This window comes from Equus asinus, chromosome 4 (genome assembly GCF_041296235.1).
Source record: "Equus asinus isolate D_3611 breed Donkey chromosome 4, EquAss-T2T_v2, whole genome shotgun sequence".
Classification (NCBI taxonomy): Eukaryota; Metazoa; Chordata; class Mammalia; order Perissodactyla; family Equidae; genus Equus; species Equus asinus.
In genome coordinates, this window is record NC_091793.1 from 20,767,088 (window position 1) to 20,785,474 (window position 18,387).

Sequence of the window (18,387 nt, forward strand, 5' to 3'; positions counted from 1 at the left end):
ATTTTTCTGTTATTACTTCTTTGATTTCCTCATGATTGGAAAACACACTGTAAGAGTTCAAGTCTTTTAAAGTTTTTAAGATTTTGTTTTATGACCCAGGATATGGTCTGTCTTAGTATATGCTCCATGGCACTTTAAACAGAATATATATGCTGCTGTTATTGGATGGAATGTTGTAAAAACTGATCAGATCCCATTGGTTGATGGTGTTGTTGAGTCCCATATTCTTGCTGATTTTCTGTCTAGGTGTTCTGTCCATCGTTGAGAGAGAGGTGTTAAAACCCCAACTATAATGGTGGATTTGCCTGTTTCTGCTTTCATGTCTATCAGGTTTTGCTTCACATTTTGTGGTGCAGTTTTTTGGTACATATACATTTAGAATTGCTATGTCTTCTTGGTGGACTGACTTTTTTAGCGTTATATAATGTCCCCCGCCCTCTGGTAATTTTCTTTGCTCCAAAGTCTACTTTATCTAATATTAATACAGGCACTCTTGCTTTCCTGTGATTATTTGCATGATAGATCTTTTTCCATCCTTTTACTTGCACCCTGCTTATATCATAATATTTGCAGTAAGTTTCTTGTACACAGCATATTTTGAGTTATATTTTTTAATAAACTGTCAGTCTTTGTCTCTGAATTGGTATATTTAGGCTATTTACATTGAGTGTAATTAATGATATCTTAAGGATTAAATCTGTCATTTTATTTTTTGTTTTCTATTTGCTCTCTTTGTTTTCCATTTTACTGTTTTTGTTTTCCTGTCTTCCTGTGAGTTACTTGAACATTTTTTAGAATTCCCTTTTGATTTATCTATAGTGTTTTTGAGTGTATCTATTTGTATATTTTTAAGTGGTTGGTCTAGGTATTAAATTATATATACATAACTTATGACAGTCTCCTGGTGTCGTCATGTTACCAGTTTGAATGAAGTATAGATATCTCACCTCCCTGTATGTTCCTTTACCCTCCTCAGTTTATAATATAATTTTCTTAAATATTTCCTCCACATTTATTTAGAAGCAGATAAGACAGTGCTATAATTTTTACTTCCACTGTCAAACATGATGTAGAAAACTCAAGTGGAGAAGAAAAGCATATTGCGTTGACTCGTGTTTTTGCTTGCTGTGTTCTTGCTTCTTCCTGATGTTCCAAGGATCCTTGTTTTATTGTTTCCATTCTGTTTAGAGAACTTCCTTTAGCCAAAGGAAGTTTAGCCATTTTGGGGGTAGGTCTGCTAGTGACAAATTCTCTGAGTTTCCCTTCATCTGAAAATGCCTTGATTGCCCCTTCATTGCTGAAGGGTATTTCACTGGGTATAGGATTCTGGCTTGACAGTTTTTGCTTTTCCGAGCTGAAAAAATATTTTGTCACTTCTTCCAGGCCTCTGTGGGCTATAATGAGAAATCTGCTGTTATTCAAATGACTTTTCCTCAATAGGTAAGGTGTTATTCTTTCTGGCTGCTTTCAAGATTTTTTTCTTTGTCTCTAGTTTTCAAAAGTTTATTTGCAGTGTTTCTTGGCGTGGATTTCTTTGGGTTTATCCTGTTTAGAGTTTACTCAGTTTCTTGAATCTAAAGGTTTCTTGCCAAATGTGAGATCAGTACATGAGGTTTTCATAGCTGAATGGAACCGCCCCATGATCTCCCCTCTGTAGCCCTGTACAAAGCAGACAACTTGCAAATTGTTGCTGCTTCCTCTCTTGTGTCCCTAAATCCCTTCTTCACAAAGCTTAAAACTAGGAACAAAGCAAGGAGGCTTCTCTTATCACTCTATTCAATATGGCACTGAAAGTTCTAGCCAGTGCAATAAGGCCAAACACAAAAAAATGGAAGTAAAAGGCACACAGATGAGAAATGAAGAAATAAAACTGTCCCATTTTTAGGTTTATGTAGAAAATCTCAAGGAATCTTAAAAAAAACCATCTTAGGACTAATATGTATGATCAGCAAGATCGCTGGATACAAATAAACAGACAAAAATTGTCTGTACAATTTTTTGTAAATACTAGTTATGAATGTGGACATAGAAATTAAAAATAATGTGCCATTTATAGTCATCAAAAAAATTAAATAATTAGATATAAACCAAATAAAATGTGTATAGGACTTGTATGCTTAAAACTACACAATACTGGGACCAGCCGCAGTGGTCTAGTGGTTAAGTTAGGCATGCTCCACTTTAGCAGCCCAGGTTCAGTTCCCGGGCATGGACCTACACCACTCGTCTGTCAGTGGCCATGCTGTGGCAGTGGCTCACATACAAAATAGAGGAAGATTGTCAATGGATGTTAGCTCAGAGCAAATCTTCCTCAGCAAAAACAAACAAACAAAACTACACAACCTTGATGAGCGAAACTAAATAAAATTTTTAAAATAAATGGAGAGACACACCGTGTTCATAGATTGGAAGATTCAACATAGCAAAGATGTCAGTTTTCTCCAAATTGATATACAGTTTAACACAGTTCCTGTCAAAATCCCAGCAGGTTTTTTTTTTTTTTGTAATTATAGACGAAATTATTCTAAAATTTATATGGAAAGAGAAAGGAACTATAATAGCTAAAACAATTTTGAAAAGGAAGACTAAAGTGGGAGGGATCACTTTACTTGCTTTCAAGGCTTATTACATAGCTACAGTAATCAAGACTGTGTGGTGGTGGTAGAGGAATAGACATGTGGGTCAATGGAACAGAACAGAAAACCCAGGAAAAGCCCCACCCAAATGCCCAACTAAATTTTGACAGAGATGCAAAAGCAATTCAGTGGAGGAAAGACAGCATTTTCAACAAACGGTGCTGGAGCGCTTGGACATCCATAGGCCGACAAAACAAGACAAAACAAACAAACAAAACCCTTGACTTATTCTCATACCTTACACAAACATTAACTCAACATTCATCATGAACTTAAGTGTAAAACATAAAACTATAAAGCTTTTAGAATAAAACGTTGGAGGAAATCTGCAAGATTTAGGGCCAGGCTTCTTAGACTTGACACCGAAAACATGATCTGTAAAAGGAACAATTGATAAATTGGACTTCATCAGAATTAAAAACTTACGCTGTGTGAGAGACTCTGTCGAAAAGATGAAAAGAGAAGCTGCAAAATGGGAAAAAGTATTTGCAAACCACCTATCTGACAAAGCACTAATGCCTAGAATATAGAGAGGACTCTTAAAAGTCAACAGTCAAAAACCAAACAATCCAGTTAGAAAATGGGCAAAAGACACAAACAGCTATTTCATCAAACAGGATATATAAATGAGAAATAAGCACATGAAGAGATGTTCAACATAATTAGCCATTAGAGAAATGCAAATTAAAACCACAATGAGATATCACTATACACCTATCAGAATGGCTAAAATAAAAAAACTGATGACACCAAATGTTGGCAAGAATGCAGGGAAATTGAAACATTCATACGGTGCAGGTGGGAATGCAAAATGGTACAGCCACCCTGGAAAACAGTTTGGCAGTGTCTTTAGAAGGTAAACATGTGGGGCCGGCTCCGTGGCTGAGTGGTTAAGTTCACGTGCTCCGCTGCGGCGGCCCAGGGTTTGGATCCTGGGCGCGGACATGGCACCGCTCATCAGGCCACGTTGAGGTGGCGTCTCACATCCCACAACTGGAAGGACCTGCAACTAAGATATACGACTATGTACAGGGGGGGTTTGGGGAGATAAAGCAGGAAAAAAAAAAAAAAGATTGGCAACAGTTGTTAGCCCAGGTGCCAATCTTTAAGAAAAAAAAAAAATGCTGTAAACACTCTGGAAAAAAAAAAAAAAAAAAGTAAATATGCAACTACCATACAACCCAGCAATTGCACTCTCAGGTATTTATCCCAGAGAAACGAAGACCTCTGCCACGTAAAAATCCATACACAAGGGGCCAGCCCAGTGGCATAATGGTTAAGTTCACTCGTTTTGCTTTGGTGGCCAACCAGGGATTCATGGGTTTGGATCCTGGGCGCAGACCCACACACCACTCATCAGGCAATGCTGTGGCAGCGTCCCACATACAAAATAGAGGAAGTTTGGCACAGATGTTAGCTCAGCAACAATCTCCTTCAAGCAAAAAGAGGAAGATTGGCAACAGATGTTAGCTCGGGGCCAATCTTCCTCATGCACACACACACACAAAATCCATACATGGGTATTGGTAGCTGTATTTATATGTAATAACCAAAAAACTGGAAACATCCAGTTGTCCTCCAATGAGTGAATGGTTGAACTGTGTACATCTATACTGCTGAGCAATAAAAAGGAATAAACTATTGATACATGCAACAACTGGATGACTCTCCAGAGAGTTACACTGAGTGAAAAAGGCCAGTCCCACAAGGTTACGTACTGTACGATTCTATTTATTTAACAGTCTTGAAGGGACGAAATTATGGAATTTATGGAGAACAGATTAGTGCTTGCTAGGAGTTAAGGAGGGAATGGGGGTGGGAGGGAAGTCGGTGTCCCTATAAAAGGGCAACATGAGGGTCCTTGTGGTGATGGAGATGTTCGGTATCTTGACCATATCTATGTCAATATCCTGGCTGTGATATTGTACTATCATTTTGCAAGATGTTAGCTTTGAAGAAAACTGAGCAAAGAGTGCACAGGATCTCTTTGTATTATTTCTTACAACTGCCTACAGAATCTACAATTATTTCAAAATAATAAGGTTAATTAAAAGAAAGTGCTAGGCACCATTTTAAGCTACAGACAGCACTGAATAAGGTATTATTTCTGCCTTCAAGGAGCTCACAGTCTGTCTTGTGAGGAGCTGGGCACATAGCTGCTTTGCTCAATATACACAGCATTAACAGTTTTGGACTTTCCAGCATCCCCTGACTTTATTTTGGTAGAAACGTTGCCCCCTGTTCCCCTTTCTCCTCCCTCACCGCCCATTCCACGTGATCAGGAGCAGCTGCATAATTTTCAGTACCCTGTGCAAAATGGAAATGAAAGGTCCTTGTTCAAAAATTATTAAGACTGTCAAGACAGCAACAGTAGAACACTAACCCACATGCAAGGCCCTTCTGAACTCAGAGCCCTGTGTGACTTCACAGGTCACACTCTTGTGATGCTGGCCGTACTTGTGATTCTGGTAGAGGTGTCAATCACCATCTCACCTCCCTGGCAGGAGGTGGTCCTAAATTACCCAGGAGTGGTCATTCATAGTATCTCATCACCCTGGTTATTTCTACTAGAATCCTTCCAGAGAAGTCATATATAATGAAGCAGGCAGAGAGAGAGAACTCTCTTTTTCCTCTGGGATGAGTTATTTATTGAACAAGTATTTATTGGGTACCCACCATGTGCCAGGCCCTGTGCTACATGTTGGAGATACAGTGGTGAGCAAAACACGTATAGAGTGTCCTAGACTTCACGTACCTTATATTCCACAGGTAGATGCAGATAACAGCAATGGGTTACAAATTGGGTTAAATAAAAAATAAAAGAATAAATGGAGATGTTGTAAGCAAAAATAACTGGAGTGGCCAGATATATACGATTCCTATTCTACAGATGAGAAAAGTAAAGGTAAGAGAAGGTTAAGTAAATTGTCTTAAGATTGGAGAGCTGCTAAATGGCCAAAGAGAAATTCTCACCCAGGTGTGTCTGACACCAATTGCACCATGCCAGTTTGGGTAACTGAAGATTTAAGCACTTAACTCCCGTAAGGATGGGAAATGGCATCTTGTAGTAGAGTCCTTAAGGGCTCAGGTTCTGAGTCGTAGCTAAATTCAAATCCTGGTTTGGACAAGTTACTTTCACTTCTGTAAGTCTTGGTTTTCTCATTTATAAAATGAGGATAAAATAAGAATTGTTGCCGCAGAGATTAAATGAGACAATGCACACAGAATGCTTGGCCCAGCACATCACGCCTTTACTAAGCGCTCAGTGAGTGTTAGGTTTACAAATTGTAGTTTCAAGTCCGAAGAACTGAATGCCGTCCAGATCTTCTACGTACCATATGACGTTGGGTGAGTCACACCTTCCCTGAGCCTATTTTCCTCATCTGTAAAATGGGGATAATGACGTGCCTCGTGGGGTCATCGTAAGTATAAATGAGATAATAATGTAAATGAAAGTGCTATCCAAATGTGGCAATATTACTGTAAAACTCAGGAAGTATCTTCTCTGACCAGTGGTCCCGACTCCCCTCCCAAATGCAGCCCATGCCTTCTCCTTGGTGCTGACGCCGCAACTCTACTTTGATGTGGTTTTACCTTGTAATGGTTTACAAGCCGGTGTCTCTTAGCAGACAAGAGCTCTTGGAGGGCAGGGACTGTGTGTTCCCTCTTCACCTTTGTACCCCTACCACCTAGCTGAGCTGCAGCCTAGTATAGGTTGAGCGACTGACGATGAGTATGGGCCCTGCCCGCTGTGTGTCCGCCCCATAGAGCACTGTGCTCTGGTCCTCCTCTGGTAGCAGCTTCATGTGGCTGCTCAGTCAGTCCTGAGCTGCCCTCGCATATTTCACTCACGGCAAAATTTCAATTGTAGGTGGGCTGCTTCCTGTTGCCCAGCAGTATACATCTGCACCACCTCTCTCTTCTGCCAGCTGTTTGTAGAGAATACAAAACCACATTTATTACTAAAAAAGCAAATCTACAGAGTTCTATGCTGACCCTTTCTATGTTGTTTCCTTTTGCACCGAGATGTTTATTTATTAGGGATACATTTGGGTGTAAATTATTGCATTTTGTAGTTATGTTGTACTTATGTGTGTTATTGTGAGATTCTCCAGGCTGAGATTTATTATAGAGAGAAATGGACACTTCTTCATTATCTTGAACAAAGAGGGAGGACTTTCAGGCCCTCAGTCAACTGCATGTTCTCACCCTCCCTGTGGAGCTGTCTCCTGGGTGTGGACCTGGGGTTGCCCAAGGCGGCTCTTTCACTCTTCCCCTCTCTCCTCACCCTTCACCTAATTCACCCTGCTCTGGGGCGACACTTGGGCAGTCATCTTTGGGGCAATGCCAAGAATATCTGCATAATCTTCTCTCAAGGCCAGAATCAACATTTTAAAATTAAGAACGATCATGTCATTCAGAGAGTTTGGGGACAATTTTTATAAGTATTATATTGGATGGTAGCTGTCTAGGAACACAGCTAGGCTTTTTATATTAATTCTTATGAAAATAATTCCCCTTTTTGCTATAATGTGGAGGTTTCCTGGAATATAATCTCAACATAAAATGATATCATCCCATAAAAAATTTCAAAGTAAAAAACAATTGAATTGGGGATTGTTTGTTCTTTAGGATTACAGATGTCACGGATCCTCTCCATATACATTTTTAAACACATGTACATGAAGTCACTCATGTACTTATGAAGATGCGTTTTGGTTGTGTGTTAGTCTATCAGGGAGTGTTTTGGTTGTCTACAAATGACTTAGGTAAATATAGTCAAATTGGTTGCCCAGGACCTGAATCAGATCTAAGATGGATTCTAAACGGTCCCAGAACAAAGAGGCGGGAAGAAACTGGAGAAGGAACTCAACCAAGAACTTATTTCGTTTTCAGGATGACCTTTTGTAAGTTAACCTTTCCAAGGTGTGTTGCATCAATTAGCAACTTGCTGTAAAACAATAAAGCGGTGGAAAAGCTGTTAACTTTTAGAAGTTAAATTTCAGTTAGAATGGTATCAAACCTTGTTATTTTCTTCTATATCAGGAGATCTTCAGATTTATCTTCTGAGCTTGCATATTAATGAAAACACTCATGGATTTTCTTGGAAGAGGGTTCATACACTTTGTAACTTTATTATATACACACTCATAAAATCACAAAATCTGTTTGCCTTCAGCTGTATTCCTTGCCCTTTCCCTGAGCTGCTTCACGTCCAGGGGTGGGGGCAGGGCTGACCTAGAGGTCGATGTCAGCTGACTTTCAGCTCAGCCAGTGGGAAGCACTGGCGGGAGAGGAGAGGACGGCATGAACAGAGAGTCAGGGTAGTTCTCGCCCTTTCTTTGCATCAGGTGCTGCCCCTGGACGCGGCCCAGTCTGTGATCTCAGTCCCTGGCAGCCGGCAGGCCTCCTGTGGCCCAGGTTCAGCAGTAGACCTTGGCTCCCAGACTTGAGAAGCTCCACTTCGTTTTTTTGTCCTCCAGCCTGGGGTTGGTAGAAGCTTCCAGCTGTTGCTAATCTTTAGGATGCCTCACTGTCCCTTTTGGCTGTTCCTTCAGCTCCTGTGAAACCTTTCCTGATATTACATTTTCTGTTTTTTGTTTTGTAGCTTCTATTTTCCTGACTGGACTCCGACTGATACATACGTCCCCAAGACTTCAGAGGTTAAACATTAGGATAATGAATGCCTTTTGTCACCCTGGTTGGTTTCAGAGTTGTAGTTAATAGCTTAGAGAATCCATTGATTTACTCAAGAAATGTGACTACAAAGAGAGCAACAAAATAGTATGGAGTCTAGAGAGGTTGAGTGAAATTGAAGAATGCATCAATCTGTGGATTTCAGTAGGGGGAGGAAATAGTCTTTGAGGGAAAGGAGGAGGAGCGTTATTGAGGGGGTAGAGTCATAGAGGAGATGGAGAGAGATTGGATCAAGGACAGAGGCAGAAGAGAGATGAGTGAGACAGGAGGAAACGGGCATATTGACCTCTAAGAGAGTGAAGGAGAGAGGTCACAATGAGTTGATATTTTCATTGAAAATGGGGGGGGGGGCGGTGTACAAATTTAGCTGAGTCTGAGAAGGTAAAGGTACTGAAATCTTGAAATGATTGGACATGGTTTGGAGTGGGCTGTGGGAAGCAGCATGCTGTTGTGAAAAGCACCCTGATCTTGGAGCTAGGAAACCTGTTTATAAACCCAACTGTGCTAACCAGCTGTGTGATCTAAGGCAAGTCACTATCTTTTCAGACTCATCTGTAAGGGGGTTGGACAAAGTCGCTAACATCCCTTTTACTTCTAAAGTTCTGATTCTATAAGAGTGCTAGCTTCTACCCACCAGTTCTGGTTCTGCCTAATACAGCAGCGTAACATGAAATGTTCTACATGATAGGTTTTCAGATATTCGGAGCCAGCCGTCATGCTTCCCCTTACCTTTCTCTTCTCCACCCAAAATAGCCTCCACTCTTTCAACTACTTTTCATGACACTACTTCCTGGTAACTCTCACTTGGGTATGTATTTTAAAAAATAGGTACCCCAAAATACACATGATACTTCAAACATAGTCTGAATATCACAGGGACCATAAGATCACAAACTCCTGTTATTCGGTGATACCGATTTAGCATTTTTCTTCTTATTTTAACTACTTAAATGCTGTCAACCTCAGTCTGCCTTTAGCTCTCCTCTTTCCTTTGCCCACATGCTAATATAGTTCTTTTTTTTAATTAAAATTTTTTACTGTGGTAAAACATACATAAAATTTAATATTTTAGCCATTTTTAAGTGTACAGTTCAGTGGCATTAAGTACATTCGTATTATTGTGCAACTAGCACCACCATCCATCTCCAGAACTTTATCATCTTCCTAAACTAAAACTCAGTGCCCGCTAGACAATGACTCTCTAATCCTCCTTCCCCTCCCCCCGGCTCCTGGTAACCTCTATTCTACTTTTTGTCTCTATGAATTTGACTATTGTAGGCACTTCATATAAGTGGAATCATACAATATTGGTCCTTTTGTATCTGACTTATTTCACTTAGCATGATATCTTAAAGGTTCATCCACATTATAGCACGTATCAGAATTTCATTCCCTTTTAAAGTTGAATAGTTTTCCTTTGTATATATCCATCACATTTTGTTTATTCATTCATTCGTTGATGAACATTTGGGTTGTTTCCATCTTTTGGCTATTGTGAATAGCGCTGCTGTGAACGTGGGTGTTCAAATATCTGTATGAGTTCCTACTTTCAATTCTTTTGGATATATCCTCAGAAGTGGAATTTCTGGATCATATGATAATTCTGTGTTTAATTTTTTGAGGAACTGCCCTACTGTCATCAATATTTTTGTCACGAGCAGACTCTTCAGGCTTCTGCAGGTGGACTCTGCCCGCTCTAGCTAGTTTATGTGATGAATGGCCAGTACAATTCATTATGCACAGTGATCCCTATTGTAAAGGAGAATCACTCAAGTATAATGTATAGTGCACTGCCCAGATTATAATCAGTGCAGGGATTGGCTATAGTTTATTAGCAATTTTAATCTATGTAACATGCAGAGGAGCATACCCAAACATTGAGCAATAAGATAGCGAATAACATTTTTTGAGATGACTATTCCTACAAACATTTTTGATAAACCATTGTAGGCTTCCCAGTCTCAAACTTCCTAGGAAAAGAAAGATGGCATTTAGTGGCTACTATCCAGGGGTTTAAAAACTGGTGGAAATCTGGATCAATATTTACATAGTGCCATGAATTTTTATGTTCGAAGTAAGCTCTGGTCAGTATAATTCTAGATTTTATGATCCTAAATTAAATACCCTAAATGTGCCTTGAAATTGGTGTGCTGGGAGATACTGATCCCCTCTGTCCTCAGGATGGCCAGATGGATGGACGTTGGGGCAGCCAGAGCCCCCTTACCTGTCACCTATCACCAGGAGCCCTGGACTCACTGAAACATGGCTAAGGAGGGGTGCTGTCCCCTGGTCATCTACTTCAGCAGCAGCTCTTGAGTGCACTGTAGCTCAGCAAAGACAAGGGAGCCATGGAGTTGCTGGAGCAGTTAGTTTCAGATATCCAAGGTGCTGCTGGCCATGAGTGTCATGGGGCTGAAGACTGGGCCGGGGCTCCTTGCAGGTGCAGCTCTAGGCAGCCTGGCTTTCTGCTTCACATACACTGGATACGTCTGATCTTTGTGGTCAAAGCTTTGTGCAGAGTGACTTCTAAAAATACAGTCAGTGAATTATATAGCATCATTATCTTGAGATATTTGATATAAATGATTTCAACTTGATTAGAAATCCACATTATAAGAAATTTCACATTAGTAGATGAAAGGAAGAGTATTGGGTTCTTTAAATTTCAATTGTAAATTATTGAGATTTAATTCACATGCCACAAAATTCCCTTTAAAAATATACAATTCAATATTATATTGAGTTGTGCAGCTACCACCAATTCCAGAACATTTTCATCACCTAAGAAAGAAACTCTGTACCTGCTAGTAGTCACTCTCCATTTCCCCTGCCCTCAGCCCCTTGCAACCAATAATCTACTTTCTGTCTCTGTGGCTCTGCCTCTTCTGGACATTTTATATAAGTGAAATCATACACTGTGCCTTTCGTGTCTGGCTTCTTTCACTTGGCATGTTTTCAAGGTTCATCCACGTTGTGGCATGAATCAGTACTTCACTCCTTTTTATGGCTGAAATAATATTTCACTGTATAGATATACCACTTTTTGTTTATCCATTCATCAGTTCAAGCATAAATTTTTGAATGATCATAAAAATGGTTTAAAATTTTTTTTTATTAAGATTATGATAGTTTGCAACCTTGTGAAATTTCAGTTGTACATTATTGTTAGTCATGTTGTGGGTACACCACTTCACCCTTTGTGCCCTCCCCCCACCCCCCCCTTTCCCCTGGTAACCACCGATCAGTTTTCCTTGTCTATATGTTAACTTCCACCTATTGGTTTTAAATTTTTTGTCACCTCCTTGTGCAAACAAGTTTCTTGTAGACAGTGATTATGAAGAATCTGGACATTACCACTAAACAGTCTGGATCAGGAGTTGTATAGATGCTTCACCCTGATATCATAAAAGTCATGTTCCCAGAAGTAAGCTAAGTCTTTCATTGACATTTTAAAAATTATTTTTTTGGAAGTGTTATACAAATTAAAAAATTTCTATGAAACTGTATATATTATTTTTCTTTTCTTATCATAATTATATAAAGGATATGTAATGAATTTTTTTCCTTCAAGTCCCATGTACACATTCCTAGGTCCCCTCACATTTATTCCATTATGCCATACAAAAAATATCTTTATATGTGCCAGGATGTGAAAAACGTTGGAAAGCATGCCTTAGAGAGAGAGCCTCAGATTTTAAAAAGGATTCCCAATACGGAGAGATGGCTACACTTAGAATTGTTTATATGCCTCACAGAGAAAGTTCACATACTTACAATTTTACAAATCAATCCTACTTTCCCACAAAATTCATTCTTCATAAAATGCTCATGGCTATAGTTTAGTTTTGAGTGCTACAGGGGCTGTCTGGAGACCTAAGGTCAGTTTTATGGAGAGTCAACCTTTTTTCCCCCAGCTTTATTGAGGTATAATTGACAAAACTGTAAGATATTTAAAGTGTACACTGTAATGATTTGATATGAGAGTATGTCCCCCATCTAGTTAATTAACACATCCATCAACTCACATGTTTTTTTGATGAGAACATGTAAATTTTATTCTCTTAGCAAATTCCAATTACACAATACAGTGTTATCAACTATAGCCACCATGTTATATATTAGATCCTCAAGAGTCAATCTTTTTTTTTTTTGGCTAGGAAAGATTTGCCCTGAGCTAACATCTGTTGCCAATCTTTTTTTTTCCCCTCCCCAAAGCCCCAGTACATGGTTGTATATCCTAATTGTAAGTCCTTCTAGTTCTTCTATGTGAACCACTGCCACAGCATGGCTACTGACAGACAGGTAGTGCGATTCCTCAACCGGGAAACGAACTCAGGCCACTGAAGCGGTGAGAGCACTGAACTTTAACCACTAGGCCATCATGGCTGGCTCTCAAGAGTCAATCTTTTAATGGCCTGGATCTCATCTGCTGGTTTTTCCCTCTATGACTGAAAAGACCATCTCAAGTTTGCTACATGATTCTGTGACAGCAGTTAATAAATACTTTGTAAAATAGAATATTTTGTAAGACAAAATGTTCTCACATTTAAAGCTGCAGACTCTAGATTCAAAATAACACATACACGCTATACACTTTTATATTGTTTTATAGTTTATTTTTAAAATGATAGTAACAAATGGTTTTCCCTTGTTGGGGAATGACATATCTATTTTCTGTGCATGGAGCCTTAAAAAGTAACAGCGTTTTGTCCAAAGTGAACTTCTGTAATTGCACAAAAGTCACACAAAGCTTCAAGAAATGCTAACAAAGACTGCAGTTCTCTCAGATCTTTCCGAAGCACACCCCAAGAGGCCTTGATTTTGGTGAGGACCCCTGATCCGAACAATACTCATGCTTACCCCAGGTTCCTCGGTGACACACAGGCAGGGTAAGAAGAGCAGCCAGGAGGGCCCACGTGCTTTGTGACAGTGAAATTCTGCTCTAATGTTAGGGTTTAATGATGTGTTCACCTTCTCCCTATACCAGAAGCATTAAACACTTCAGCTTGAAGTATATTTGCCCAGGCTTAAAAATTAACCCTATCAGCTTAAGTTTTAGACTATAGATCCTACCTCAGGAAACTAAAATTTAAAATTAACCCTACCATACAAACCTCTTCCAAGCAGGGCCCTTCATGCTGCCACTGTCCTGAGCCCTCACTTGGTCTCTGACATACAGACATAAGTTACATTATCATCTATCACATGCCAATTGAGGGATGGCAGATAGGGTCTACCTCAAATCCCAACTCTGTTTCATTGGTAGCAGTTATCGGAAACAGTGTGTTACAAAGGACTCCGAGGTCATAGCCAGACTGGTGGGACAGTCACTATGCTTTACTCATGATCTCTGACGTGGGCACAGGAGAGGGAGGCAGGCCTCATGCTTCAGATTTGGAATCTTTCTATTATTAAAAAAGCTAAAGAGAGTATTGGTTATGTATGTTTGGAAAAATCACCAAGCTCAACATTTTCTATTTTGATGAGTTACAATGTCTTTATCTGTGGATTTAATTTGTTTTATGGAGCTTAATCTCAGTGAAGATATGATGTCTATGGTAGGAATTTTCCCTGTCTGACCTTATAAAAATTCGCAACAAAATAACAATATTTTGAAAGAAGATACACACAGCGAACTTTAAGCCACCATCAGGAGTACCTTCCTAGCTTGGATGTTATGAGTATGAGAAGAGAAGAGCTTTTACTCCAGTATTTCTACTGCTGTGTTTCAAATAAAAATCACAGTCACAGTTTCCTGATTATGGGGAAAAACAGTGATTCCTGAAATAAACACATAAAAGCATGAAATAACACATAAAAAGCATTTAGATAGTATCGTTAATGATTCAACCATCTCTCTCCAACTCAGGAAGAAAAATTCCAGTGTAACATTTAAAGGGTTTTTCCTTAAATTAAGGTTTTCATTAGAAGAGCCTGTAAACATATGAAGTATTTATTTTACTTAGACATGGAGGGAAAAGTGGGACATGTCTGTGCAATGGCTAAGAATGACTGAGATTCCTGCACTGTACACAATTATCTGCTCAACAAATCCTGAAAATTTCAGACAGCCCCTAAAATGTTGCTCTGAGATGTTCACCATGTCATCTCTTGATGGTTCTATAGTCTGATTCAAATGCCTACCTGCTGTGGTTAATCAGGGACTCAAAGGACCAGATACTTGGGTCAGGAACTGAAAATCACCAGAAGAATTCCACCACAGCCTTAGATTCCAAGTACTACTTACAGCATCTGCAGAACTTGACTGGAATCTAACCAGAAGAAATCTGTTTCATGTTCAAGTATGCTACGATACATAAAAGCCACCTAGGCTTTTAGCTAGAAAGTTGAAAACCACAGAAAATGATTTGCAGGAAGAAAAGGAAATTCCTTATTTCAGGATTGTAAATGAACAAAGGAAACTCAATCCAAGGAAAGGGTGGTTGGGGCCACAGAGACCAGGGAGTGAGAAGCCAGCTGTGGATTTATTTTCAGCCCCCTTCTCTTAGAAAGTAGCACAGGACTGAGAATTTAGAGGGAGGAGGCGAGGGCAGGCACGGGGATGATGACTCCAGCTGTGCAGCCATCCATTCCCACAGCTGCTTAGAGAAGGTCAGCGAAGCCAAGCATTCGTGAGTGAGCACTGTCAGGACATAACTTGTATCACTTTGGTTTACAACACTGTCTTTGTCTCCTGATGAAGTCACTGCCTGCCTGCTTTGGGCTCTGTACCTTGGGTTTTCCTGAGAAGATGGGCAAAGCTCTAGCACTAGAGGGAGTATTAATCCCCTAGCCTGTGCTTCCCTATTACAAAAATTTTCTTAAAAACCCTCAAATTCATGCTTTAACAATCAGCATGTTTTATACATCTGGGGCTCATCATAGCCAGGTTTAAAGGAGGTGAACACACTAATTCTTAAAGCTTCCCTCTATGACAGAAGCTTCTGAATAAACCGTCTGCAACAATCTAGCCCCATTCACTCTGCAAACTGAGTTGCTGTAGAACTGCATCCAACGCTGGGTTGAGGGAAATAGGACTCTTTACCACCGCCCTTGCAGTGCGAAGGTCAGAGAAAGAAAAGGATCACAGGACGTGTACAGGTACTTGGTGCATTCCAGAGTTTGTTTTATCAGCACCTAGAGGAAATCACAGAAGGATAAGAGGGGTGTCTCTCTGAATACTGTGTACCATTCCTCTGACTTTAACGGGTTAAGTAGAGGATCTGCCCTTGGCCAGCGCAGCACCTTCAAGGGTGTGTTATGAGGGTTAGTGCATTAAGAATCTATAAAGCAAGCATGGATGTCTGGGAAAGGATCGTCTTTAGACTGAGAACAGACAGATGGAGGTCTGGATCTGTAGCAGACATATATATACTTTTCTTTCTCTTCCATTTCCTTCCTTATCAAGAATCTAAATACTTTCTAGGGCCCAGGGAATCAAATAGCCAGAAAGGCTCAAAATTTTTTGTTCAATAGTTAGTGTTGCTGGGATCTGGACTGTGGCTGAATGGTGGGACTGCAGGGCACCAGTGCCCATGAGGGATCATGTGGCTCCAATAGATACGCAGGCTCTGGAATAGGTAGGTAGGAGTTACGGAAGGTATATATTGGCCACCAACAATCACTCACAGGTGACTTTTAGTGTAGGCAGAGCCCTTGGTGATTAGCTCAAAATATAAGCATCACACAAACATCTTCTGATATCAGGTGGATCTCAGCAAAAGTGCAGAAAGGGAAAGACCTGCAGAGAAGGAGAGAATTTTCTGTACGTTTAAATCTGCTACCTGGAATGCATGGACATATGTAACCAAGAACTTTCTTTACGTTTAAAAATTAAACTTGCGTGGGTCATTAATTCTACAGAATTAAAGATACTAAAGTTGCAATAACATACAGTTCAAAAATTCAATTTTTCAGATGTCTAGCTACTTAAAACAAAAAAATACCAAATACACAATTACATACATTCATACAGCCGTCTCACTCCTAAGTGGAACGTGAGTATAAATGCACACACAGAGACACTCAGAAAGCACATGTGCACAGACACCAACACACACCCCTCTGAAACCTGAGATGCACGTGGGCTGCCATGAGGGTCAAGAAGCCCTGCTGCATATCTGCTCAATGTCGTTCATCTCTTTGGGACAATCTGCAGAAAGGATGAGAGGTGAGTCCTGAGTCACCACTACATCATCCTCAATTCGCACACCAAGACCACGAAACTTCTCTGGAGCATCTCTGTCATCCTCCGGAATATAAATGCCTGAGAAGTAGAAAAAAGAATGTGCTGCTCATAAATGGCAGGAACTGGATGATTTGGGGCAAGTAAGTTAATGTCTCTGTTTCAAATCATCTGTAAAATTGGGATCTTAAAGAGTTTGGGAGATTAAATGAGATAATACATATAAAAGTGTCTGGGACATAATGGTCAATAAAGGTTGGCTATCATTACTAGAACGATTATTATATTTTGTATATTAGACTACAGGCTCCATACAACTGCAAGAGTGTTGATCATGATTCTGTTATATTTTAGTGGCTCAAGCAGATCACTAAAGTTACTTAGCTTATGAGCATATCAGTATATGCTTGGAACCAGCAGATAATATAAATGCATTCTTTCTCTGCCTAATAGGCCCCTGGAAAAAGGGAACTTTCCTAAAATAAAGACATAGGTATTTTAAAATGTACTAATAAAACCCCACTTACTTAGAGATTATTAGCCAGAACAACCAGAAGTTGAGGAAATACTCAAATAAGCCCTCTCAAACAAGTCATAAATGTAATTGCTACACATGATGTAAAGTAAGAGAGAAACAGGATGACTTTAATGAACATTTGGAAAATTCTAAGACCCCTTAGGTACCCTTTCTAATCATGACGTCAGACAGACAACAGGTCTTTTCATATTAAAGAAACTGTGAACTTCCTCTGCTACACTCACAGATGCGCTGTGGGATGAAAAGAAAGGGATCAGCAAAGGAAAATGGAGTCGAAGCCCCCATGCACCAACTAGATGGGACTAAATAGCACACAAGGCCACAGAGAGCAACATATGACTAGGTTCAAAAGGTGCCATGAAAGATGTGCCCCAGCCATAATTTAGAGATGAAAACACCTGAAATATAAGATTGAGATCCAGTTTCATGATAAAAACAGTATCAGTGTTTAAAAATTGACTCTTGGAATATCAGTCTTCACATTCCTCTGTGGCTACCACTTCTCTGCTGAATTCTGCCCAATGCCAGCATCATTCCAGCCAGAGGGCCAATAGATTGCCAGCTTTCTCTGAAGCTGAGGAGAAAGATTTTAATACTAACAAGCAGGATAATGCAGGCACTTCAATGCAGTTTGCAGAGGAGTTGCAACTGAGAACACGGCAAGTCTGAGGGTCTTTCTGCAGGAAAGCACTGGGGGCTGCCGGAAGCATGAGCAGCCACCCCTACTACATGGGAGACTAGTATAATTTGGCCCTGGCAAAGGCAGGGTTAAAAAAGATTTATTTCTTAATATCTACTTATAGAAAGTAGTCCCCATCTGTTGTTTATTGGAGAAGTCAAATTAAACAAATTGTGTGATGTTAAATAAGAAAGCTCAAGAAAAATCTAAAATAAAGTTCCCTTCTACACTGGAAAGATTCATTTTCCTGTCTCTACTAATTTAATTATAATGGTTCAGGTAAAAATAAACCATGTTTATTTTACTGTTCTATCTGACACGACTACTACATGTCCCAAGGAGTCAGAGGCTGCTCGCACCTCCCTTACCTGGCTCCACTGTGATCACCATCCCAGGCTGAAGAGGGAGGGAACGGGGCATGTCTGGAGTGTCGTGGACATCCATCCCAAGGTAATGGCCAACATGATGAGGGCAGTATTTTCGAGCAGCCTGGAAAAGATAGTTACCACAGTGTTATTGGAGCAATGACCCCTTAAGGGGAAAGTTGGGCATGTATTAATTAGTGAGATATGTGTTAATGCCTCCCCAAGGTTCTGCCACTTATGTTTAACCTATCCTTGGGCTAATGCTTAAGAGGCCTGATAAACTACCA

General features: G+C 40.0%; 1 protein-coding gene across 10 annotated transcripts in view; it reads right to left on the minus strand.

The window, feature by feature from the left end:
- Positions 1 to 12,922: 12,922 nt before the first annotated feature.
- Positions 12,923 to 18,387, minus strand: part of XPNPEP3 (X-prolyl aminopeptidase 3) — a 66,108-nt gene continuing 60,643 nt past the window's right edge. For 2 of the 10 annotated variants that reach the window (XM_014858984.3, XM_070506817.1), the window contains exons 9-11: positions 18,104 to 18,224; positions 16,394 to 16,599; positions 12,923 to 15,470 (exon numbers count right to left, since the gene is read on the minus strand). In XM_014858984.3, the coding sequence (XP_014714470.3) occupies positions 16,433 to 16,599; positions 18,104 to 18,224 (288 nt within the window). In that variant the 3' untranslated portion in view covers positions 12,923 to 15,470; positions 16,394 to 16,432. Of the gene's footprint in view, positions 16,600 to 18,103; positions 18,225 to 18,387 lie in introns of all 10 variants that reach the window. The other 8 variants (XM_014858981.3, XM_014858987.3, XR_006533335.2 and 5 more) reach the window with 7 other exon arrangements.